The 27,381-nt window shown below is 48.2% G+C and overlaps 1 protein-coding gene across 1 annotated transcript in view; it reads right to left on the reverse strand.

Moving 5' to 3' along the window:
* LOC138293506 (vitamin D3 hydroxylase-associated protein-like) overlaps positions 1 to 27,381 on the reverse strand; it is a 198,013-nt gene that overhangs the window by 68,181 nt on the left and 102,451 nt on the right. Inside the window, exon 6 of the mRNA XM_069232746.1 lies at positions 9,177 to 9,217. Coding sequence (XP_069088847.1) covers positions 9,177 to 9,217 — 41 coding nt within the window. The remainder of the gene's footprint in view (positions 1 to 9,176; positions 9,218 to 27,381) is intronic.

Genomic DNA, 27,381 nt, shown 5'->3' on the forward strand with positions numbered 1-27,381 from the left:
TCTTGGAGTCAATTTTGAGATCAATCTTGTCTCAAGGAACATTAGGGCAAAGGTAAATCCTCTTGTTTCCCCTTGTAATTGTGTAGAGAGAGAGATCTTCCTTCACTCCTCTCCATTTAGGAAAACTAGATCAGTTGCAGTGAGATTACACTGGGCTACTGCAAGTCAATGTCTCTATTCAGAGTCTCAAGCTCATCTATATCCCAGGCCCTGGACTTATTCTGGGCCAGAGAAAGAAGACTTACATGTACTGGTGGCTTCTGGGAGGCAGGCTCATTACCGTCAATGTTTTGTGCATGTCTTATCAGTCTTACTACACAACATGGGTCCCGCATTTATCCACTGGATTTTCAAGAACTACATCCCATCTAGGAGACTATGGCCCTCATTCCGAGCCTGGCGGGCGGCGGAGGCCGCCCGCCAGGCTTCCCCCCTCCGAAATACCGCTCCGCGGTCGTAAGACCGCGGAGGGTATTCCGAGTTTTCCCCTGGGCTGGCGGGCGGTCTTCACAAGACCGCCCGCCAGCCCAGGGGAAAACTCCCTTCCCACGATGACGCCGGCTCGTAATAGAGCCGGCGGAGTGGGAAGGTGCGACGGGTGCAGTTGCACCCGTCGCGTATTTCAGTGTCTGCTTTGCAGACACTGAAATACTTTTAGGGGCCCTCTTACGGGGGCCCCTGCCGTGCCCATGCCATAGGCATGGGCACGGCAGGGGCCCCCAGGGGCCCCGCGACTCCCCCTCCCGCCATCCGGTTCCCGGCGGGAGAACCGCCAGGAACTGGATGGCGGGAGGGGGAGTCGGAATCCCCATGCCGGCGCAGCATGCTGCGCCGGCTTGGAGGATTCCTTTGGGGCAGCGGGAAACCGGCGGGAGACTGCCGGTTTCCCTTCTCTGACCGCGGCTGAGCCGCCGCGGTCAGAATGCCCCGCGGGGCACCGCCGGCCTGTCGGCGGTGCCACCGCGTCCCACGGCCCTGGCGGACTTGTTCCGCCAGGGTCGTAATGACCCCCTATATCATCCTTCAAGCACCTTTTTATCCTTCCTCACTTTTGCAAGATTCATATTGGGTGTCAAGCTTTTCCCCTGCTGACAAACACAGTCTGGTATAACTATTCACTTAACTTGTGAGTCCATGAAAACCACCTTTTATTCAACGAAAAATGTATCACTCTTCTACTTTACCCTTTTGCTTAATCCACAGCCTTCTATTTAACTTCCAACTCTTTTGTTATTTCCTCTTGCTTAGCACTAGGATCCTCTTACCCTTTTAAGCATAAATACTTCAGGTGTAAAATAATAAATAAGTTATGAGATGTAATATCCTGATAAGTCGATAATATTGGCAAGTATTCATCTTGACATGCTGTACTGACTTTTTGAACGAATTGCCTTTTGACACATACCCTAGGCGGATCCCAACCAGCTCAAAAACTATTGTCCCTTCTCACTCCTCCCACTCCCTGCTAAAGTCTTGGAAAAGGCCATAAACTGCCAGCTCATGGACTACCTTGAACACAACAACACGCTCAATCCATCCCAATCCATCTTCCGGCCCAATCACAGCACGGAGACTGCATTGATCGCAGAAAACAACTACATCAGATGCCTCCTTGACTTCGGGGGAACAACAGCCCTTCTCCTCCTCAACTTATCAGCAGCTTTCCACACCATCTCCCACCACACTCTCATCACCAGACTCCACAGCATCGGCATCAGAAAGAATGCACTCAGCTGGATCTCCTCCTTCCTCTCAGAACGAACTCAGAGGATCCTCCTCTCATTCTTCGTCTCCACACCCAAATACATTATCTGTGGTATTGCCCAGAGCTCCTCCCTCAGCCCACCCTCTTCAACACCTACATGACTCCACTGGTGGACACTGCATGCACCCACGGACTCAACATCGTTTCCTACACCGACACCAAGCTCGTCCTATCCCTCACAGACGACGTCACCACCACACGAACCAACTTCTAAACCACCATGACCGACATCGCCACCTGAATGAAGACTAACTGTCTCAAGCTAAATTGAGACAAAACAGAGATCCTCATCTTTAGCAACAAGCCCTCCCTCTAGTTCAACTCATGGTGGCCTGCTGCCCTAGTTTCCCCACCCTCCCCCATAAACCACACACGCAACCTCAGGATTATCCTGGACACCCAACTGACCATGAAGCAAACAGATTAACACCGTCACCTCTGCCTGCTTCCACATCCTCTGCATGCTCTGCAAGATTTTCCGATGGATCCCCATATCTACAAGGAAGACAGTCACACAAGCCCTCACCTCCAGCTGACTCGACTACAGCAACGCGCTCTACGTTGGAACCACAAAGCTCATGAACCGCCTCCAGACCATCTAGAACGCCACAGCAAGACTCATCCTCGACCTCCCCAGAAGAATTAGCATCACTCCCCACCTCAGGGCCCTCCACTGACTCCCTGTCCAGCAAAGTTGCCTCTTCAAACTCCTCATGCATGCCTACAAAGTTCTCCATAACACCGGACCCGCCAACATCAACAACCACCTTACATTCTACTGTATGACCAGAGAACTCTGCTCAGCCACCCTCGTTCAGGCCCACGTCCTCCAGAAATGGAGGTCGCTCCTTCTCCCACCTCACCGCCAAGTCCTGGAACAACCTCCCCCTTCACCTGCACACCTCCCCTTCTCTGATGTGCTTCAGAAAGCAGCTCAAGACTTCGTTCTTTGACCGGCATTGCCATTCGGATGAGGCTGGCAGCATCCCACCGGCACCTGGAGACCCCCCCCCCCCGGGTGACAAGTTGGCGCTCTACAAGACCCCCTGACTAACTGATTGATTGAAGAATGCAAACAACATTTTCCATTCAAATATTGGAAGAGGCTAGGTTTTGGCATGTCAAGACTAATGCAGGCATGTCTTGAGTCCCGAGGGAAGCCTATAACATATTTTCTGACATGCCATTCATTGAGCTAAATAAATAAAGATAATATAATTAATTATTCACAGCTGTGGTAAAAAGCGTTGTAAAGCTTGGGAAGAGCTTGTGGACTTCTCTATTTTCTATAGCGGGGCCTGCCCCGCCCCGCCCCCCCTGCTCCCATTTGTCGCCCCCCTCCGCCCCCAGCTGACCCCTCCTCCCCCCCTCCTCCCTCTTATGGCGGCCGCTGCGCGGCAGAGTTAGCGACCCTTGACCTGAGGGTAGGTCGCTCCCCCTGCCGCTGCAGCTCCACCAGCCCAGGCTCCTGACACCTCCCAGCACGACCTGCTAAAAACAGTAAGTACTCCCCCCGCCCAGCCCCTCGCCCAGCCCCGCGCTACTCACCTCTCTTCTCCTGTACCTCTGTCTTCTACCTTCCGCTCTCTCCTCCAACCTCTCTCCACACCTCTGCTGTCCCTCTTCCCTTCGCTCTCTGCTCCTCTTCTGCAGCCCTCTTGCTGCGTGTTCTGGTCTTCCTCGGCCCCGCTCCTCTTCCTCACCGTGTTCTCTTCCTGCTTCTTTCTTCATCTTTGGTCTTCTTCTGTGTTCTTCTCTGTGTTCTTCATCTGTGTTCTTCTTTCTTCCATGCACCCCGTCCTGCGTGTTCTCGCTTCTTCTTTGTCCTTCTTCTGTGTTCTTCATCTGTGTTCTTCATCTGTGTTCTTCTTTCTTCCCTGCACCCCGTCCTGCGTGTTCTCTCTTCTTCTTTGTCCTTCTTCTGTATTCTTCATCTGTGTTCCTCTTTCTCCTCTGCACCCCGACCTGCGTGTTCTTTCTTCTTTCTTCAACAGTGTTCTTCATCTGTGTTCTTCATCTGTGTCTCTTCTCTGTCCTCTGCACCCCGACCTGCGTGTTCTTTCTTTCTCCTCTGCTTCTCAGGTCTCTCCTCTGCTGCCTGACTCCTCTTCCTTGACTCTCCTCTCCTCTTCTTCTTTACCCTTCTTCTTGGCTCTTCTCTCTTCTGTTCTTGACTCTTCTCTCTTCTGTTCTTCTGTTCTTGACTCTTCTCTCCTCTTCTTCTTTACCTTTCTTCTTGGCTCTTCTCTCTTCTGTTCTTGACTCTCCTCTCTTCTGTTCTTCTGTTCTTGACTCTTCTCTCTTCTGTTCTTCTGTTCTTGACTCTTCTCTCTGTTCTTCCTTACTCCCCTCCACCTCTGTAACCCCCCCTCCCCTGTCTTTCTTCCTTACTCCCCTCCACCTGTAACCCCCCCTCCCCTATCTTTCTTCCTTACTCCCCTCCACCTGTAACCCCCCTCCCCTATCTTTCTTCCTTACTCCCCTCCACCTTTAACCCCCCCTCCCCTATCTTTTCTCCCCTCCCCTCTACCTGACCCCCCCACCCTCCGCTTTCCCACTGCCACCTCCTGCTCGCCCCCGCCCCCCCTGCTCCCATTCGTCGCCCCCCTCCCATCCCCCGCCCCCAGCTGACCCCTCCTCCCTCTTATGGCGGCCGCTGCGCGGCAGAGTTAGCGACCCTTGACCCGAGGGTAGGTCGCTCCCCCTGCCGCTGCAGCTCCACCAGCCCAGGCTCCTGACACCTCCCAGCAAGACCTGCTAAAAACAGTAAGTACTCCCCCCGCCCAGCCCCTCGCCCAGCCCCGCGCTACTCACCTCTCTTCTCCTGTACCTCTGTCTTCTACCTTCCGCTCTCTCCTCCAACCTCTCTCCGCACCTCTGCTGTCCCTCTTCCCTTCGCTCTCTGCTCCTCTTCTGCAGCCCTCTTGCTGCGTGTTCTGCTCTTCCTCGGCCCGCTCCTCTTCCTCACCGCGTTCTCTTCCTGCTTCTTTCTTCATCTTTGGTCTTCTTCTGTGTTCTTCACCTGTGTTCTTCTTTCTCCTCTGCACCCCGACCTGCGTGTTCTTTCTTCTTTCTTCACCTGTGTTCTTCATCTGTGTTCTTCTTTCTTCCCTGCACCCTGTCCTGCGTGTTCTCTCTTCTTCTTTGTCCTTCTTCTGTGTTCTTCATCTGTGTTCTTCTTCTGTGTTCTTCTTTCTTCCCTGCACCCCATCCTGCGTGTTCTCTCTTCTTCTTTGTCCTTCTTCTGTGTTCTTCATCTGTGTTCCTCTTTCTCCTCTGCACCCCGACCTGCGTGTTCTTTCTTCTTTCTTCAGCTGTGTTCTTCATCTGTGTTCTTCATCTGTGTCTCTTCTCTGTCCTCTGCACCCGACCTGCATGTTCTTTCTTTCCCCTCTGCTTCTCAGGTCTCTCCTCTGCTGCCTGACTCCTCTTCCTTGACTCTCCTCTCCTCTTCTTCTTTACCCTTCTTCTTGGCTCTTCCCTCTTCTGTTCTTGACTCTTCTCTCTTCTGTTCTTCTGTTCTTGACTTTTCTCTCCTCTTCTTCTTTACCCCTCCTTCTTGGCTCTTCTCTCTTCTGTTCTTGACTCTTCTCTCTTCTGTTCTTGACTCTTCTCTCTTCTGTTCTTCTGTTCTTGACTCTTCTCTCTTCTGTTCTTCTGTTCTTGACTCTTCTCTCTTCTGTTCTTCTGTTCTTGACTCTTCTCTCTGTTGTTCCTTACTCCCCCCCACCTCTGTAACCCCCCTCCCCTATCTTTCTTCCTTACTCCCCTCCACCTGTAACCCCCTCTACCCTATCTTTCTTCCTTACTCCCCTCCACCTGTAACCCCCCTCCCCTATCTTTCTTCCTTACTCCCCTCCACCTTTAACCCCCCTCCCCTATCTTTTCTCCCCTCCCCTCTACCTGACCCCCCACCCTCCGCTTTCCCGCCGCCACCTCCTGCTCGGCCCCGCCCCCCCTGCTCCCATTCGTCGTACCCCTCCCGCACCAAAGGCATGCCAAAGGCAAGCCCGTCTGCGCCCGTCCGCGCCTGCACCGCGCCTGCGCCACGACCCCTGGCCTCCAGCACTACCAAACCGTGCAGCACCGCTACGACCCCAACACCCTCCACGCCCTCAACCCGGGGCGCTCCAGCACCTGCTTCCAAGCCAACCCGAAACGTACCCACGGACCCTTCGCTTGCCACATCTGCAAACTCACCTTCCACCGCGAAACCACCCCGGACGCCAGCCCACGCTCCAACAACCACCTCAAATGCATCCTGATCAACGCACGCTCCGTCCACAAGCACGCCATTGAACTTTGGGACCTCCTGGACTCCACCGCACCAGACGTTGCCTTCTTCACTGAGACCTGGATGAACACCTCTTCGGCCCCCAACATCGCCATAGCCATCCCCGACGGCTACAAGATCTCCAGGAGAGACCGCACCAACCAAGTCGGTGGAGAAATCGCCATCGTCTTCAAGGACTCCATCAACGTCACCACCTCCACCGAAGACACCCCCCTCGCCGCCGAACACCTGCATTTCAAGATCCACACAGACCCCAGGACCACCCGCAGAGGAACTCTCATCTATAGACCCCTTGGACCACGCGCCCTCTTCAGCGACTCTATCACTGACTTCATCTCCCAGCACGCCCTTGCCTCGCCGGACTACATCTTCCTCGGTGACCTCAACTTCCACCTGGAACAGAACAACGACCCCAACACCACCGCCCTGCTCGACAACCTCGCCAACCTCAGTCTCAAGCAACTGGTGAACACCCCCACCCACATCGCCGGACACACGCTCGACCCCATCTTCTCCGCCAGCAACCACGTATCTTTCAGCCACTCCTCCGAAATACACTGGACCTACCACAGATGTGTCCACTTCACCTTCCGACGCGAGACTCACCACCTCTGCACACAATCCATTCCACACCGACATTGGAACAAAATCCCCGCGGAACAGCTTCTCTCCACTCTCAGCGACAACCAACCCACCTTCTCCACCGACCCCAACGACGCAGCCCTCAGCCTCACGCATTGGATCACCAACTGCGCAGACAACCTCGCTCCCCTCAGACGCCTCACAAGACAGACCAACACCAAAAAACCTCTCTGGTTCACAGACACCCTCAAGGAATAAAAAAAAAACTGCCGCACCCTCGAGAAAGCCTGGCGCAAGGACCACACCGCAGATAACATGTCTGCCCTCAAGAACGCTACCCGCGAACACCACCAACTCATCCGCGTCACCAAAAGAAATTCCTTCACAGACAGACTGGACAAGAACACTCACAACAGCAAAGAACTCTTCAACATTGTTAAAGAGCTCTCCAACCCTAACGCCAACGCCATCACGCCCTCACAAGACCTCTGCAACCCCCTCGCCACCTTCTTCCATCGTAAGATCACCGACCTACACGACAGCTTCGGACACCAGACCCAGCTAACCACCACAGAACCTACAACCCCAGCCATCACCCTCAACGCCTGGACTCACATCAACACGGAAGAGACCAAAGCCACCATGAACTCCATCCACTCCGGTGCCCCCTCGGACACCTTCCCACATTTCATCTTCAACAAAGCCGACGACATCATCGCCCCGCATCTCCAGACCATCATCAACAGCTCGTTTGCTTCTGCCACCTTCCCCGAGAGCTGGAAACACGCAGAAGTCAACGCCCTACTGAAGAAACCTACGGCGGACCCCAGCGACCTGAAGAACTTCCGCCCCATCTCGCTCCTCCCCTTTCCTGCCAAAGTCATAGAGAAGACCGTCAACAAGCAACTTACCAACTTCCTTGAAGACAACAACCTACTCGACCCCTCTCAGTCCGGATTCCGAGCCAATCACAGCACAGAAACCGCCATCATCTCAGTCACAGATGACATCAGAACTCTGATGGACAACGGAGAGACAGTCGCCCTCATCCTCATCGACCTCTCGGCTGCCTTCGACACCGTCTGCCTCCGAACCCTAATATCCCGCCTCCGCTCCACCGGGATCCTAGGACAGGCCCTGGACTGGATCACCTCCTTCCTCTCCAACCGCTCCCAAAGAGTCTACCTCCCACCTTTCCGCTCAGACCCCACCGAGATCATCTGCGGCGTCCCGCAAGGCTCCTCCCTCAGCCCGACTCTCTTCAATGTCTACATGAGCCCCCTCGCCGACATCGTATGCAAACACAACATCAACATCACCTCCTACGCCGACACTCAGCTGATACTTTCCCTCACCAAGGACCCAAACCAGCGCCAAGACCAACCTGAAGATGGAATGAAAGATGTCGCAGAATGGATGAAACTCAGCCGTCTGAAACTGAACTCAGACAAAACAGAAGTCCTCATCCTCGGAAACACCCCGTCCGCCTGGGACGACTCCTGGTGGCCCACGGCCCTTGGCACCGCACCAACCCCCTCAGACCACGCACGCAACCTCGGATTCATCCTGGACCCACTTCTCACCATGACCAAACAAGTCAACGCCGTATCATCCTCCTGCTTCCTCGCCCTCCGCATGCTCTGAAAGATCTTCCGTTGGATCCCCGCCGACACCAGAAAGACCGTGACCCACACCCTCGTCACGAGCCGCCTGGACTACGGCAACACCCTATACGCAGGAACCACCGCTAAACTCCAGAAACGTCTGTAGCGAATTCAAAACGCCTCCGCCCGCCTCGTCCTCGACATTCCCCGCAACAGCCACATCTCCGCCCACCTGAGACACTTGCACTGGCTTCCTGTCAACAAAAGGATCACCTTCCGACTCCTCACCCACGCACACAAAGCCCTCCACAACAAGGGACCCGAATACCTCAACCGTCGCCTCCGTTTCTACACGCCCACCCGTCAACTTCGCTCCGCCAACCTCGCTCTCGCCACCGTCCCTCGCATCCGCCGCACCACGGCAGGTGCAAAATCCTTCTCCTACCTGGCGGCCAAGACATGGAATTCCCTCCCCACCAACCTCAGGACCACCCAGGACCACCTCACATTCCGGAGGCAACTCAAGACCTGGCTCTTCGAGCAGTAGTAACCCCATCCCCCTAGCGCCTTGAGACCCTCACGGGTGAGTAGCGCGCTTTATAAATGTTTGTGATTTGATTTGATTTGATTTGATTTTCTATGCAAAGTTGATCACTAAAACATACTGGACATGAAGGGTGTTTGTTGTTCATGAAGATGTGGTAGGAAAGGAATGGGAGTAAATATGATGCTCTCTTTAAAAGTATCATGCACAGCAAGGTTTGATTATTTTATTCATAGAAAAGTGGTGTCGGAAATAATTAGCTTGAAGGGTAAGGATTTCACATGTTCTATAAATGCTAGCCTCTTTCATTCTACATACCATAAACAGAGTTGGATCTTTCTAAAAAAAATAGGAAACTGCCACATTTTATAAAGAACACTGACATACCTGATGTTATGCCACTTAGGGGCGCACTCAGCCCACCGATACTGTGGATGAAAAAAGGGAAAACATTATCTCACAAGGCCTTGATGTGGCCAATAAGTAAAGTAGCAAACACAGACAACAGGACTTGTTTTCTTGCACAAGTAATATTTGGCAATTTGTTTGGCAGCTTATGTTAGTGAACTTCTTTCTCGTTTTTGGATTTTTTAAAGACAGCCAGTGCTTAACTTGTGCCAATGATTTCTGCTGCTGTGGGCAAACACTAATTGTTAGGTCTTGCCTGTTTCCTTGAGACATGTGGAATACACTCTGTGGGCTTACAGCCTGCCCATTTCTTTATTTGTTATACCAAGTGTCATTTATAAATCATTGCTTGTATGTGGTCATTCTCTTTTAAATGTCCCTCCAGCTGAGCCCAATTACTTGTAGCCTTACACTTTTTTGCTTGTTTTTTTTTTTTCTGCACTACTTTTTCTTTTCTTTCTGCAAATTTTTTGGGAAGCTAAGCCTTTGTTCATGTGTTGCCATTAAACCTCTTGTTATTATTTTGTTTTCTATATGCAACTGCAAGGCAGCGTGCATTGGCTGTTTAAAGCAAATTTTAAAATATTTCTTTCCTTTCTGTTTGCAGCATATCAGCTTTATTTTCTTTCAGTGTTCTTGTGCCATCTATAAAGCTTTATTTCTGTATGCATCTGCAAGTCAGCATGCGTTGGCTTTGTAAAACTATTACTTTTTTTCTTTTTTCAGTGTGTTTCGGCATTTTAAAGTTATTGTAATTATTTATTTGCTTTCTGTGTTTGTGTGTCAGTGGTGTAGCTGGAAAATCTCATTTTAGGTTGAGCATAGCAGCACGCAAGCGCCGCTTTTCAGACATGGTTGTATGTATCTGGGCTTTTAACCACACCCACCGCACGCCCATCACTATCACTCGTTCATGGGCTTGCCCTTCAAAAATCCTTTCTTTTCATTGGTAAATGCTTTACGTTTGTTCCTCCTTAGGGCGGTTTTGTTACCGCCTTGGCCATCGCCCCTGTTACATGGCTAATTGCACTTTTGCCGATATGTCTGACTGCCAGCGAACTTCCTTTTCCTTTTGTGTCTCTTCACACTGATGCTCATGGCAGCCGTTGGCCCGCTTATGTGAAACTGTATTACTTTCATTTTTTTGTTCGTTGTTTACTGATCATGTATTTGGAGTGTTGTACTTATTTCTCTTTTACGCCCTTTCTTCCTCTCACAACAGCCGCGGTTTTAAGTTTAGGGCATGGACCGTTTTTGGAATAGTTCATTCTGAGCAGCTCATGTTTTTGTTTTTCACTGTGGGGTTACTACAGTACTGCTTAGAAATGGTGCACAAGCCAAACCTCCCCAGCTATCAGGAGCGAAGGGGCTGAGCCGGCCTTTGGTTTTAATCGCTTTCAGAAACACCTCAGAAGGGGATAAGAACTTTAACAAAAATAATCCCCACTTGTCCTTCCAGTGAAGTTTTCGGTGCTTGCCAGCAGCCAGTACATATCGCTTTTCGTGTGAGCTTGTTACATTAGTTGCTAGTTCTGAGCTGCCTAGTTCATGTTCCTCGCTGCAGGCACATTAACCTTCTGTGCTACTTTATAATTAGTCCAAGCTTTCACTAGAAGCTCCGCCTTCCGCGCCACCTCCACTCCCCATTTTGCTTACTTTTTCCCCGCCGCTGCGTCCCCTGCGGCCCCTCCCACCTCCCCCCTCCTTCTCACCGCTTCTTTTCCTAATTTCCCGCCGCTGCGCCCCCTGTGGCCCCAGCCCTCTCATTCGTCAGGCCCTCCTGCCTCCCAGCTGCCACTCCCACCCTCCCCTCCGCTTATGGCAGCCGCGGCGCAGTAGCAAGAAGCAACCTTTGACCCTGCTTCTGCAGGCAGGTCACTCCCCGCTCTGCCTTCCCCGCCACCTCCACTACGCATTTTGCTTACTTTTTCCCCGCCGCCTTGTCCCCTGGGCCCCCCGCCTCCCCCTCCTTCTTACGCTTCTTCTCCTAATTTCCCGCCACTGCGTCCCCTGCAGCCCCTCCCACCTCCCCCTTCCTTCTCACCGCTTCTTTTCCTAATTTCCCGCCGCTGCGCCCCCTACGGCCCCACCCCCCAGCCCTCTCATTCGTCAGGCCCTCCCACCTCCCAGCGGCCACTCCCACCCTCCCCTCCTCTTATGGCAGCCGCGGCGCAGTAGCAGAAAGCAACCTTTGACCCTGCTTCTGCAGGCAGGTCGCTCCCCGCTCAGCCTTCCGCGCAACCTCCTCTCCGCATTTTGCTTACTTTTTCCCCGCTGCTGCGTCCCCTGCGGCCCCTCCCGCCTCCCCCCTTCTTCTCACTGCTTCTTCTCCTAATTTCCCGCCGCTGCATCCCCTGCAGCCCCTTCCCCTTTCCCCCCTTCCCCATCCTTCTCACCGCTCCTTTTCCTAATTTCCCGCCACTGCGTCCCCTGCGGCCCCTCCCGCCTCCTTCTCACCGCTTCTTCTCCTAATTTCCCGCCGCTGCATCCCCTGCAGCCCCTCCCGCCTCCCTCTTCCTTCTCACTGCTTCTTTTCCTAATTTCCCCGCCGCTGCACCCCCTGCGGCCCCACCCGCCAGCCCTCTCATTCGTCAGGCCCTCCCGCCTCCCAGCTGCCACTCCCAACCTCCCCTCCTCTTATGGCAGCCGTGGCCTTTCTAACCGAAACTTGGTGGAACGACTCCTCAGCACCCGACATCGCCATAGCCATCCCAAACGGATAGAAAGTCGCTCGCCGAGACCGCACCAACGGAACCGGAGGAGGCATAGCCATCGTCCACAAAGCCACCCTCGAAGTCAAAACCACCCTGGACGACTCCTTCAGCGCCGCCGAACTCCTTCACTTCCAAGTCCGCACGGACCCCAACACCACGCTCAGAGGAACACTCATCTATAGACTCCCATGACCCAGGGCACCTTTCAGCAACGCCATGGCCGACCTAACCAGCAACCACACACTCGCCTCCACGGACTACATCCTCCTCGGGGACCTGAACTTCCACCTCGAAAACAACAATGACTTCAACTCCACCACCCTCACCGAAAACCTCGCCAACCTCGGCTTCACACAGCTCGTCAACACACCCACCCACACAGCCGGTCACACCCTTGACCCCATCTTCTCCACAAGCAACCACGTCACCTTCAACCATACCACCGAACTCTACTGGACCGACCACCACTGCGTCCACTTCACTTTCAAGAAGCAGACAGAACACCACCTCACCGAACAACCGCCCCGCCGATGATGTGGTAAAGTCACCGAACTTCAACTAACCAACGCCTTAGCCCAGAAACCGCCCGTCAACCCCACCGACCCTGACATCGCCGCACACAACCTCAAACTATGAATCACCGACTGCGCCAACCGTCTTGCTCCACTCAGAAAACCCTCCAACAACCACATCAACAAAAATGCAACCTGGTTCACTGACGACCTCCAAGCCTCCAAACGCCACTGCCGAAAACTCAAGCAATTATGGCTACTCGAACGCACTCCAGACAACCACACAGCACTCAAGGATGCCACAAGCAAACACCACCAACTCATCAGGCTAGCAAAAAGATCCTCCTTCAAGACCTGCCAAGAAAACAACGCCCACGACTGCAAAGAACTTTTCAGCATCGTAAAAGAACTCTCCAACCCAAACACCACCGTCAACGACATCACCCCCTCCCAAGAACTATGCGACGCCCTAGCAACCGCCTTCCACCGAAAAATCACGTACATCCACGACAGCTTCAACTCCCCTCACACTCCGGACGCTCCTACCCTAATCACCTCAAACTCCACCCTCTCCAGCCGACTGACCTCCTGGACCAACATCAGCGATGACAAAACCTGCAAGACCATGAACTCCATCCACTCCGGATCACCATCAGACCCCTGCCCACACCACAGCTTTAACAAAGCAGACACAACCATCGCACCACACCTACAGAAAGCCATCAACATCTCCTTCGAAACTGCAAGATTCCCAGAAAGCTGGAAACACGCCCTTCTCAAGAAACCAAAGGCGGACGCCAAGGACCTGAAAAACGTCCGGACCATCTCTCTGCTCCCTTTCCCGACAAAGGTCATCGAGAAAATCGTCAACACCCAGCTCACCCGGTACCTCGAAGACAACAACATCCTCGACCCCTCCCAGTCCGGCTTCAGACGCAACCACAGCACCGAAGCCGCCCTCCCCGCCGCCACAGACGACATCAGAAGCCACCTCGACAATGGAGAAACATCAGCCCTCATCCTCCTAGACCTATCAGCCGCCTTTGACGCCGTCTGTCACCACACCCTTAAATCCCACCTCCGCGCAGCAGGAATCCAGGACCAGGCCCTCGAATGGACCCCATCCTTCCTCGCCGGCGGAACCCAAAGAGTCCGCCTCCCCCGTTCCAATCCAAAGCCTTCAACATCATCTGCGGCATACCCCAGGGCTCATCCCTCAGCCCGACGCTGTTCAACATCTACATGGCCCCCCTGGCACAAGTGGCCCGTCAGCACAACCTCAACATCATCTCCTACGCCGACGACACCAAACTCATCCTCTCCCTCACCAAGGACCCGCACAACTGCCAAAACCAACCTCCACGAGGGACTAAAAGCCATCGCCGACTGGATGAGAGACAGCTGGCTAAATCTGAACTCGGACAAAACAGAGGTCCTCATCCTTGGGCGCACCCCCTCCGCCTGGGACAACTCATGGTGGCCGACCACACTGGGTCCCCCACCGACTCCCACCGACAGCGCACGAAACCTCGGCTTCACCCTTGACTCCTCACTGTCCTTGTCAAAGCAGGTCAGCGCCATCTCCTCCTCCTGCTACAACACCCTCTGCATGCTCCGCAGAGTTTACAAATGGATCCCAAAAGAAACAAGAAAAACAGTAACCCAGGCCCTCGTCAGCAGCAGACTCGACTACGGCAACGCCCTCTACACCGGTATCTCATCCAAACTCCTACAACGCCTCCAACGCGTCCAAAACGCCTCTGCCCGACTCATCCTCAACATCCCTCGCCACTGCCACATCACCTCCCACCTAAGAGACCTGCACTGGCTCCCCGTCAACAAGAGGATCACCTTCAAGCTACTCACCCACGCACACAAGGCACTCCACAACACCGGACCAACATACCTGATCAACAGACTCAGCTTCTACATCCCCACCCGGCAACTCCGCTCCGCCAACCTCGCCCTCGCCTCCATCCCCCACATCTGGCGCATATCTTCCGGCGGCAGATCATTCTCGTACCTCGCCGTCAAGACCTGGAATACCCTCCCGTGGAATCTACGACAGACCCAGGACCTTCTTTCCTTCAGAAAACTCCTCAAGGCTTGGCTCTTCGAGCAGCAGCAGCACACCCCCCAGCGCCTTGAAACCCTCACAGGTATGTAGTGCGCTTTACAAATTGATTGATTGATTGATTGATTGACTAGAGAAAAGTACGTCCTCTCTCCAGAAATAACATTTATCACCAGAGTTATTTTAACATTTGAAGCTTGAGTGCAGTCTTTGATCTGCGTACAACACGTTCTTTGCAGCAGCCACATTAACCCTCTGAACTGCCTTATAATAATTCCAAGCTTCATCTCTTGCTTACAACGCTGCATTTAGTATGACCAAAAGAGACAATTGGGAAAGTCATAACAAAACCAAAACGAAAGAGCACAACAAACAACGGAAAATTTGCTTCTTTGCAATTTCAAATTAGCCTGCTTTAGTATTCAGTACTCGTAAAGGTATATGCAGCAGTTATTAGCGTGCGGAGTAAAGTGACAGCTGAATCTAGAGGAAACATACTTTTAGTAAATGATAACAAGGCAATTGTGAGTCTCGTAAGCTAAAAATATAAGCTTATGGCTTCGCTATCAAGGAAAAATAAATCAGCCTTCTGTATACAGTAACAGCTGGATCTAAAGAAGGCACACTTATTATGTTCGCAGTGCTTAATTTGAGCCAGCGTGTTATGATGCGGGGCACAAACAATTTGTGTTAAAGGGCCATTAGTTATTTTTCTGCCTCACTGATTTCCTTCCTGTGGGCAAAATAAAGAATAATTTATTAGAAAGGCAAATTCTAACATGTGAAAATGTCCTTCCACTCCAAACTATAAACAAGCTGCCAGGCTGGAAGTTTAAACAGCAAGATTTTATCATGTTGTAGAAAACAGTTTTGAACACAAGGACATGAATCACTCTTTACTCGTAAACACTGTGCAATACGGCATATTAACGTAAAAAAGACTGTTGGGCAGACGAAAGTTTAACATGAAAAACAAAAACACAGAGCAGAAACATTAGCATGTGTTCATTAAAGGGCAGCATCAACCAGATGAAAAAGTGTAAATGACTGGCTTGCTTGCTCTGTAGACAGCAGCAATGTTATCAGATGCTATAAAACTTTGTGGAGTGAATCACACCTAAACAGTGTAAATTGCAGCCAAACACCACATGCAACACACCAGTAAAACAACACGTAAACATAAATATTAAAAGTCACAACTGTATTAATATGCAGGCATTAACTTTTAGAAAAATATTTATTTTCCGTGTGGCCAATGTGTTCCGTGGCTCGACTATAAGTTTTGAGAGGAAATAGTGTATTTTGTAAGCGCATATGTGCCTTCAGTAAACACAACTTTAGAGTGCTTCAATTAAGTTTTGCCCAATGAAACGCTGCTAAATAGCAACATTTTCATTTTTTGCTGCAGGTAGAGAAGGAAGGTAAATGGAAGTGCTTTATTTTTATGCAGGGCTACTGGAATTATACGGCAGGAAAAGACGAAATTATGAGGCAGGGTTGACCAATTTATGTGGCAAGAAAAATCCTGTTATGAATTTACAATGCCAGTAGCTGTAACTCAAGAAAATACGAGACCTATTGCATGGCAAATGCTTGTTTTTTCTTGGAATAGCAGAGTTTACACTTACATGGCCATAAATTCCAAAGTGCTGTGCGAGTGAGAAGCTGCATACATCTGTTGTGTCATACCGTGGATTCGCTGGCCAGTAGGAGGAAAGCACGATCATGATTTTTTTAAATTGAAATTGTATTTACAATCTACCTCTCTTACCACCCAGAGGACATCATAAGACATCAGAGCAGTTTGTCAGAGCCTTCTGGTGCCCTAAATTCAAAAGTGGCTACCTGCCCCACCTGTATCCTCTGTTTTCATTCCATAGCTTGGTAAAATAGCTCGGACGCCTCTGTGCTCACAGCAGATCGCACTAAATCTTGATGTTTCTGACTCCACCCTTTATCCATTAACTGGCTGTATCAATTTAGAGAATTTAGAGACAAGACTGCACAACAAATACTGAAAAGCTTTGTTTTTCGTGTTCACTTTTTTGGTGCCATCCACTATTACCATTTACTAACACCCACCCTCCTGTTATCTCCTTCTGCCCCCCACCAACAATCCAATTGGCAAAGCCAATAGCTCGCTCATGGGTGAGGCCTATTGGCTTTGCCAATGCTTGTTTGGTTTAATGCTAGCCAAGTCCTTTTAATGTTAGTACAATATGTATAATGCCCTTACTTACAGGGAGTAAGAAAATCATCCTTTTTGCATGGTCATCACTATTTATGCTGACTGGTATTGCTAGTTTTTGGGTCACTAGGGTGCTTTTGTCCCCATTGTACATGGTCTGACCCCTAAAACAAGGTAGAATTGGCTAATCCCCAATAGCCATGTTTACCTTCCCAGTAGCTCCACACTATATATAACAGGACCTACACCAATGGCATGGAAAGTCAAATGTCAACTGTGGGCTACATCACAAATTATTCCATTCACTAGGCTGGCAAACATGGCTTCAAGCCTGCCAGTGTAACCTGACTGCTAAAACATTTCAATCTGCATGTACATCTGTTAAAATAACCCTATGTTAGAGGAAGGAACCCTACTTTCAAATATTAAATGCCACCCTAACGTGAGCTCTGTAGCCCACGAGGTACCGCACCTAGGGATCCTTCTGACCCCGGCCGGCAGCGGAAGCCGCCGGCCTGGCTAGGACCGGCAGAATACCGCTGCGCGGTCAAAAGACCGCCGCGGGTATTCTGGGTTTCCCGCTGGGCTGGCGGGCGACCGCCAGAAGACCGCCCGCCAGCCCAGCGGGAAACACCCTTCCATGAGGATGCCGGCTCCGAATGGAGCCGGCGGAGTGGAAGGGGTGCGACGGATGCAGTTGCACCCGTCGCGAATTTCAGTGTCTGCTATGCAGACACTGAAATTCTTGGTGGGGCCCCACGACACCCCTTACCGCCATCCTGTTCCTGGCGGCCGAAACCGCCAGGAACAGGATGGCGGTAAGGGGGTCGGAATCCCCATGGCCATGGAGGATTCCCCAGGGCAGCGGGAAACCGGCGGTACACCGCCAGTTTTCCGTTTCTGACCGCGGCTGAACCGCCGCGGTCAGAATGCCCATGGGAGCACCGCCAGCCTGTTGCCGGTGCTCCCGCGGTCCCCGGCCCTGGCGGTTTTTACCGCCAGGGTCGTAATGAGGCCCCTAGTATTTAAAAGTGGTTCATGTTCGCATTTTCCCACAGTGACCACCTATTTGCAATGTACATGGCAGCAGCTGATCCTATAAGGAAAATGAAAGTGCAATTAAAATACTATTCTTGCTAAAATGATTCAACCTCTGTTTTAATAAGTATTAAACATGCAAATCAATTATGAAGATGAATGTTTGATATGTATATAGAAAAAGTACCTTTTACAAAGTTAGACTGTGCCTGCCTGAAGCTCCAAAAATTTTATTAGCATCAGCCTTCCTGAAACTACCCTGTCAGTGCATTCCCCTTGATGAAGTGTGAAAACTGCTCACATAGCAGGAACCACAGCGTAAGCTTTTTGGCAGGATGACATGGCTGTCACATGTGTGACTCGGCTCACCTCAGCAAAGGAGCTCGAGAGGGTTTAGAGAATTTATGAACTAGAAAGGTTCAGAGTGAGGCCTGCTCATTCACAGTTAAGTGTAAAGCGAGACCTGGCGAAGAGAAGCCCTTTGAATATAGACTACAGTGTAGACAGCATGGTACAAGCCTAGTGGAAGGGACAGTTGACCCCAGTTTGGTGTGGTTGATAAGGAGTGGACTGCTCCTTTACCTAGACTGGGAGGCCAGCCACCTATAAGCTTAGAAGGATTCTGCCATGGTGGATTTAATCCAGAATAGTGCACTGTGGGGTAGTTTACATTTAAGCAAACAGGATGTGCTACAAATGTGGTAAAATGTGCCTTTGTGACATTTTTCTCATTGGATAGTTGGTGTTCAGGAGTCAGCCTTACCCATTGGCTAGAGAACCCTACAAATGTAGCATCTCATTAGAACACATCTGCAGCTCAGACTAAATAGGTGAGCACTGGACCTGGTGTCTCCTCGACCAGTTGCATCTGCACCAGGACTGCATCCTGCTGGTAACCTCTGCTGGAATGAATCCTGGCCCCAAAGTGTTGTCCTTGAGGTACTGGGAGCCAGGAGAGGCTTGTGGATTCTAAACGTGGTGGTGTGGAAAGTTTCAATCCAATATGAAAGTTTGGACTTAGAACATTTTTGAACTTCCAAAACCTCTGGAGCTTCAAAGACAACTTTGCTAAATTCAGTTTCAGGCTTGTCCCGCTGAAGGATTCCTGGCACCAAAAAAGAACCTAAGGGCTGATTTGGAGTTTGGTGGATGGGTACACCATTACAAACATGACTGATATCCCCATTGGCCTTTTTGTAGGTCAATTATATCCTATGGAACTTGTAATAAAGCGGACAGGATATCTGTTAATTTGTGACAGACCACCCATCCGCCAAACTCTAAATCAGGTTGTCATATTTATGATGTAATGGAACTTGTGTGCTAAAGCTCCACTCGAAGGTTAAGATTTAAACTGCAGCAGTTGCAGTGAAAGCAGGCTGGGGCGTGTCCTGTTTGGCAGGTTGAATAAAGAGACTTCAAGGAACTTTCCTTGCTGTATGAGATAGTTTTATCTTTTATCACAGGCCATTACCCTGAAGGTAGAAATCTTGATCGGGCAAAGGCATAATGAAAGGACTTGATGGCAGCTCAATTTGAATTTTTACACTCAGAGTTTTTTTCTACTAAAACCAACAGCTTAAGTGGGACCTCATCCCACAGCTATCTGACTTCAACAGGGCTTTACCGAGTACAGTCTTCAACCTTTACCTGGTGGAAGAACCGAACCTCCATTTTTCAGAGACATAGGGCTACATTTATAATTTAGCAGACGGAGTAATCTCTGTTGACCTGGGGGAGGACTTAACCTGCACCAGGCTAAGACTACCCTGTTCATGTCAATGCTGTTTACAGTTTAGTGCAGCGCTCTGTCAGCATGAAGGAGCCCTGCACCAAACTGATTTCTTTTTTTCAGAAAGAAAATCATGATGCAGGATTAGAAAATATTGGAAAAAAAAAAAAAAATGCTCGCCTCACCAGAGGAGCATTTAGCAGTTTTCCATACCCCTTACCTCCAGCCTTTTCCTCGCGGTGACAAGCAGTGAAAACTGTCCTCTAATACTGCCCATCTAAATTAGGTTGGTGGAATTAAAAGTCTGCCTTTGATGGCCCTTATTCTGCTGGGCCGTCTGAGGGGCTTAATCATGGCAGAGACAGTGTAGTCTTCACTGTGAATAAACCTATGGTCATGCTGCATCTAAATCATACAGGCACACATTTGTGTGAGTGGTATGTAAACTCTGTTGCAATGGCAAAGTGGTATACATACTGCCAACATAGAAATCAGGTCCTAAGTCAGAGGGTAACAACTTTGACTGGGACAACCTGTTTGGGGTATCCAATCTCTTCTCCATTGTGGTTGGCCTGAAATTACACATAGGTCCTGATCAGCTATGAACAGTGACAATGGATTTGCCCTTTAGTTTGTACTTGCCCTAAACTTTAAAAATTCATATCTCTGGGTCCTTATATTTGAATGTAATTTTTCTAATTACATTTGTCTCTTTTTTTAGAAATTTGACACATGAGACTTTTATTGGGGTATGTTTTGACTTTTTCATTGTTTTGCTACTGCTAAATACTTTACAGTTTTTCCTTAAGTTAATTCTGTCTATTCGGTGTGATACCTAGCAGGGGCTGAGCCCAAGTTTAGTATATAAACTTGCGTGTGGTCATGACAAGATTCTGCACTTATTACTTGGGAAATACTTACATCCTCCACAACTAATAAACCAATTTCGTACATAGGGACCATCAGCCAGCCCTCTTCCTTCACTGGCATGTAGTGGTCCTTCTCGTTTTTCTACCATCTACTGGAGCATATATCCTCGAGCAATAGACCAGTACACTTCAGACACTGCCTAACTTCACTTTGATGTTATTCTTCTCTTTCGCTAAGAACATATTTATAACATAACATAATTCTCTGAAATGCAAGAACTACCAAAGCAATGTGTGTTTTGACATGAAATAATTTTGCTTTTAGCCAATATTTTGTAGATTGACAAGGGCCTGGGAGCTTCCCCAACGATAAAGGTTTGCAAAATCAATAAAAAATAAAACAAATCAAACACTGACAAAGCAAAAATGCTGCAGCTAACACAAGACCTAGTGGCTCTGCAGTGTTTGTTGGGGACCAAGACTTAGGTGGTCATTTTGACTTCGGCGGTCTTGTACACAGACCGGCGAAGCTGCGGGCTCCAAAAGACCTCCAGAGCTGGTGGTCTTCCGACCGCCATGTTACGAGTACTGAAGGATTTCCGCCACAATTTGGGCAGAAATCCGTCAGCAGTCGTGCTGGCGGTGAGCGGTGCAGAGGCGGTTCCACAGCTGTCACCGCCACACCACAAGGACTCCACCTGCCGTATTATGAGCAGTAATACAGCTCGGCGGTGTCCTGATGGCGGGGTGCTGCCGGCGGGGGAAGCGCCTGTTCTTGCCGGACAAGGTAAGTCGATCGTTTGACAAGGGAAGGGGTTGGAGGGTGTTGTGTATGCATGTGTGAATGTGTGTATGGATGTGTGAATTTAAGTGTCTAAGCGTGTCTGATTGTTGAAGTGAGTGAGTGTTGATATGTTTGTGTGAATGCGTGTCTTTTGGTGAATGTGTGTATGTAAGTGTTGGTGAACGCGTGTATGTATGAGTGTTGGTGAATGCCTGTATGTATGTGTGTTGGTGAATGTGTGTATGTATGCGTGTTGGTAAATGCATGTATGTATGTGTGTTGGGGAATGCATGTATGTAAGTGTTTGTGAATGCATGTATGTATGTGTGTTGGTGAATGCGTGTATGTATGTGTGTTATTGAATGCTTGTATGTATGCATGTTGGTGAATGCGTGTATGCAGGGTGTGTGTGCTTGTATGCGGGGAGGAAGCGGTGGGAGGACGATGGTGCTGTCTTGGAAGTGTGGGTTGGGGAAGTCATCTGCCGGTGACAGGAAATGAATTTGGTACACCACTCGATGTGTGAGCGGCATGGCTATTCAACATTGTGCTAACACCATAACTAAAACCGAGAAGTGACCAGTGTGTTTCTTTTTTTGTTATAAGATGAGCATCTAATAAGCAAGGACATGAATCCTGCGGGAGAAGAGTGCCAGGCAAAACCGCCACACAACTCAATACTGTTTCCCAAAACTTTGGGCCACACTATATGGTAAAAGTTTGCTACAAGTTCTGTACATCTGGAACATTTACTGGTGAGATTTGAATTTATCAACCCTATCGGCTTTGGGGTTGTGTGTGTATGGTGCAGGAAAATAAATTTCATATACCACAATCTAGCATTTTTCAAAATCTGTTCATGGAACATATGCTTTTTTCCACGCATCCAATGATAATTCTCATCCTAATCTAGTCTTCCACCAGTCGTTGAGTGTCCTTAATGTAGTGTCTTTCTGCTACATGAGTGCCTGGGATAGACATGTTTTCGCTTTTCTCTCCTGTCTATGGGTCACTAATACCGACATCACAAGTGTGGCACTGGGCATAGCCCTTATCTCTCCCCACATCTGGCTCACTAATTGGGTCAGTGCCATGTATAATGGAAATTGGTCCTAGATGGTATGCTTCAGTCAAATTGCCAAGGGACCTCAGTTGTCCATTGTTGGACTTTCTGAATGGTCATCCTCAAACCTTTTGCCTTGACCCTCCTGTTTTCGGAACCCGCTCTTGTAGGCTTTTAGTACACTGTGCACTCCACCACTGCTAACCAGTGCAAAAGTGCTTGGTCTGTCTCTACTAAACTTGACAAAATTGGCTTTCACCCAATTGACACAGTTAATCTAATTGCAAGTCCCTAGTAAAGAGGTACTGCATGTATCCAGGGCCTGCAAATTGAATGCTGCTACAGGAGTTGCAGCTCTTATAGTGCCAACAACTTAGGTAGCCCTTTTAAACATGTTGCAGGCCTGACATTGCAGCCTGTGTGTGCTGTTGAACCTGACATTTTTGTCAGGCCTAAATCTTCCTTTTTTAATGCATATAGGTCATTCCTGTGGTAGGCTCTGAACAGCGCATTGGGCAGGGAGCAATGTATTTATAAAGTTGGGCATGTACTTTTAAGTTTTATATGTCCTGGTAGTGAAAAACTCTTACATTTGTATTTCACTGCTACAAGACCCTCTCCGATAGGATAACATTGGTTTCCCTTATTACATTTAAAAAGGGATATATTTTTAATCTGGAGCAAGTAGGAATTCGGGTTTCATGTCTGAAGAATTGTAATTTAAAAGAAACTTTTAATGGTAAAGTTGGATTTTAAGTCACAATTCTGAAAATGAGATTTTTAGAAAGTGGTATTTTTCTTTGCTAACCATTTAGTGCCTGCAGCTTATATCCTGGGTGACATGACTAGGTGTAGCTGGCAGTTGGTCTTTTTGTATTGCTCCCAGACAGTAAGACAAAGGGGCATTAGGTGTAGGCTGGATAGGCCATCTCTGACCTTAGCATGACCAGATAACCACTGTTGGAGCTTTGCGCTTCGAAGCACTGTTTTCACTCAGATCTTTAAAACTGCATATGTCCAGCTCTACTGATTGGATTTTTGTTATTTTGTTCTCAAATAAGTTACTACATTTAACTTTATTTGTTGAAATTGGTGTGGAATTTTTCTTGTAGTGTATTTCCACTTTATTCATGTTTGAAGTGCTGCATAAGTAGTTTACACATTGCCTCTAAGTTAAGTCTGACTGCTTTTGTGCCAAGCTACCAGAGGGTTAAGAACAAGTTCATTTGGAGTATTATTGTGTTTCATTCTGACAAGAAGTGTGGTTGTTGCTTGAGAAGGTTTTCACCCCCTCAACCAGTGACCCAATTTCCTTTACCCATCTTCTACCAGATCCCCCCACAACTCTACTCCTGTCTCCGATCATGTGTCAATGTGGCATAGTGACTTCAAAGCCAGACACTTAGGTAGGGACTATATAGGAATCTCTAGTGCACAGGGAACAGAGTTGGGCCCTTCATGTACATATGTCTTCCAGCATCATTTAGCTACTTTCAAGACCATATTGGGATTGCCGTATGGATGAGCTCCCTTTTTCCAGGTTCCACTCAATGAGCTCATTCTTGAATGTCAAATGTAGACTTCCAAATATTTTATCGTAACACACTTTATTTTGGATCAGAGTGACATAGAATGCTCAACTTTGTTCGTCTGTTATGTCAATTAGAGGGAAGAGACAAGATTTCTCCCAATGAATTTTTAAGCCTGACAACCAAGCAAACTTGCTAAGTAGTTCTATCAATAGTTGAACAATAGTCATCAACTTGAAGATATATTACTGTGCCATCTGCATATAGGGATAGATATCTTCAGCCTAGCAGCTCAGCCACTTTGTTCGTACCATACAGGCCAACGGATCCGTAGCCAAAACAAAGATAATAGGTCACAACAGACACCTATGTCTGGCACCACCTTGTATCTGGGTAGGTTCTGAAAAAATCTTTCCCATTTGGACCTTAGCTTTCAGATTTGTGAAAAATATTTCCACCCAACTCAGAATTCCCAGACCCATTCTTTGTCACTTCAACACTACCATCAGATGGGGCCAGCTCACAATGTTTATTTGGTTGTACTCCCTTTTCAGACAACATATGCCCAAGATAATTAATCTCCTTACAACCATTTTCACATTTCTCTTTCTTTAAAGTAAGACTCTTTTAAAAAAAAAATTCCAGTACAGCCCTCAATACTTGATCATGTTCTTCCTGTGTGCGTCTATAGATGAACACATCCTCATAAATGTTTACATTTGTGATACCTCTCAGAGCATTTGCCATTACTCTTTTGAAAAATAGTTGAAATTAAACCAAAAGGTATCCTTGTAAATCTATACAGACCAAAAGGTGTGATGAAAGATGTCAAATTCATGGATTTCTCATCTAATTTAATTTTATGATAGGCGTATCGCAGATCTAGGGTGGAAAACACCACTGTACAATGAAGTGGCGTCAACTTCTGCATTATATGTGGAAGAGGAAGTCTGTCTATAATCACAGCCTTTCTCAGTCCTCTCAAATCCACACATAATCTTAAATCACCAGATGCCTTATCCACCAATACAACTAGAGCTACCCACCCCGTCATTTCAACTTCCTTTTGTATTCCTTCTTTTTTGAGATTGTCGATTTGCTCAATCATTGCTTGCCTCAAAGCTAATGGAACACCTCTCACTTTCCTCAGACTAGGGGTAGCATTCTCTTTCAACACAATCCTATGTGAATAGTTTGTCAAGCAACTCTGCTTATCTGTAAACACATCAGGAAATTTGGAGCATAACATTTTGTTCAAGTCTCCATTGCACACAATATTTACAGTTTTACCCATACTCTTTGTGGGGTTGTGACTCAATCTCCTTCGATATAATTGGTTGACCACTACTAGGATGCAACATTACTCCCAAGTCTTTTTGATGAGATGCTGTCTCCTTTGGTAGAAATATAAATCGTCCCTGCTGCAAATCTGCCCTTATATTCCATTTCTCCAATAAAATACCCATCCAGTTTAATAGGCTGTCCTCCATAAGCTAGAGGGTGAATATCCAGTTTATATATTTTCAATTTATCTACCAGTTTTTCTAAATAAAATGTCATCAGAATTAGATATTTTTTGGCATCTGAATCAAACAACATTTCAACAGCAGAATCATTAACTTTGACCTAATCAGTGGGACCTCTTTTGTTTCGATCTCTCACCTGCATAACAATCTCACCACAACCTAATTCATCATTTTCACAACATATTCACTTCTACTTCTTTCACTCTTTTCGACTTATCTTGAGCTTTACAACACTTCACAAAACGTCCTTGTTTACAACACATTCTACACTTGACACTCCAGGCAGGAGAATATTTGTCACTTGCCAGATGTCCCTGCAGTTTCCCACAATTGTTTTCTTTTGGTTGTCCAAATTTGTTAAACTTCTTCACATTAGAAAATGTTATGTCATTTTCTCTACCAACTTGAGGCGCTATACATTGTTGTTTTCTTTACTAACACTCTGTATCCTCTCTAGAGCTTCTGCCCTTTTATTACTACTCTGCCTATGACATATACACAAGCTAATGAATGTGCAATTATTTTTGCAATTAAGATATCTTCATCTAATTTTGGATCATTCTTCTGCCATAGTTTATCCCTGACCTTCTCAATGCTGCACCCCAACATGAACTGGTCACGGATGCATTCATCCACAGATCCTACAAACTTACATGAAGCTCGTAATTTGTTTAGGTGTGATTCTTGTGGTTGTTGTAATCTCCTGCCAAAATTATACCATTCTAGTTTTGTGCTAATGGTGTGCAAATAATGATTGGCTAATTTCTTAATACATATATCAAATTCATTTAACTCTTAAGCTTCATTAATGTTAGGCAAATGTTCAGAAACCTCTTGCCCCTTTGGACCTAGACAATATAAAAGTAAAGCAGTTTTTTTTTCTCCACTTGATGTACCACAAACCTTTGCATAGCCTAAAAATACTTTCTTCCATTTTGCCTGGCTCCCCTGGAGATACTAAGAAAAACAGAGATTGAGTGACATTCTGCTTTATGACTTGCTACACTTTAAATAAATATGTCTGCATATTAGAATATATGTGATAATAGTTTGATGTTACACTTGTGGGAACTGACTACAGTCACTGTTTAAAGTGTCCTCCCACAGAAGTGTTTGTTCTCATGGTATAACCCACAAGAAAGTAGTACTACACAATGAAAAACAATTAAATACAAACATAAAATTAAAATATCAACAAACTTGTAATGCTGTTTTTGCGACACAATGCCCAAGATTCCTAAAGAAATGAGTATTGATAGGTCACCGGTGTTCAATTTAACACCTGAGTGAAGAATGGACGTTGTTTCTCTCATAAATAAAATAAACACTTTAGAGACAATATAGCAGGCCTGTGCAACAGTAAACACCTCCCACATTGTTTCCTTTAGATAATTTTGCTGGCGAGAGCACTTCACTCCCCGAATGGACAAGGAGCAGTACATGACATGCATCACTATGGAAACCTGCACACAAAGCAGTCAGCTTGTGGCACAATGATAAAGTTAGGTGGGGAGCACCTCAGCCTGTGACAGATGGAAGGAACTTGAGCGTTCCACAAACAAAGTATGCAGCGTCTGGGGTGACGATAAAGTCTGCTAAAGAACGTGATGCATCATGGTGAGGTTAGCTGAGGGACATGCCAGCACATGAAGGGCCAGATGTAGCAAAGGTTTTTACCCATTCTATGTCTACAGGAAAAAGTGTTCGTACATATGGCTCGAAGCTCCTAAGTCTGCACAACCAGTAGTGCAACACAACCATGGAATGCTTAGTTTGAACAAGAGTGAACAAAAGAGTGTAATTGCGGATCCCAATCACTGCATTTCCGCATGGATGTCTATTGAGAGGGCATGCCCCTTAGCACTGGACACTGAGGGGGTGATTCTAATTCTGGCGGGCGGCGGAGGCCGCCCGCCAGAATTCCGCCCCCATAATACCGCTCCGCGGTCAGAAGACCGCGGAGGGTATTATGAGTTTTTCCCTGGGCTGGCGTCGGTCTCCAAAAGACCGCCCGCCAGCCCAGGGAAAAACTCCCTTCCCACGAGGATGCCGGCTCGTAATCGAGCCGGCGGAGTGGGAAGGTGCGACGGGTGCAGTAGCACCCGTCGCGTATTTCAGTGTCTGCAAGGCAGACACTGAAATACCTTGCGGGCCC

Source organism: Pleurodeles waltl, chromosome 4_2 (genome assembly GCF_031143425.1).
Source record: "Pleurodeles waltl isolate 20211129_DDA chromosome 4_2, aPleWal1.hap1.20221129, whole genome shotgun sequence".
Classification (NCBI taxonomy): Eukaryota; Metazoa; Chordata; class Amphibia; order Caudata; family Salamandridae; genus Pleurodeles; species Pleurodeles waltl.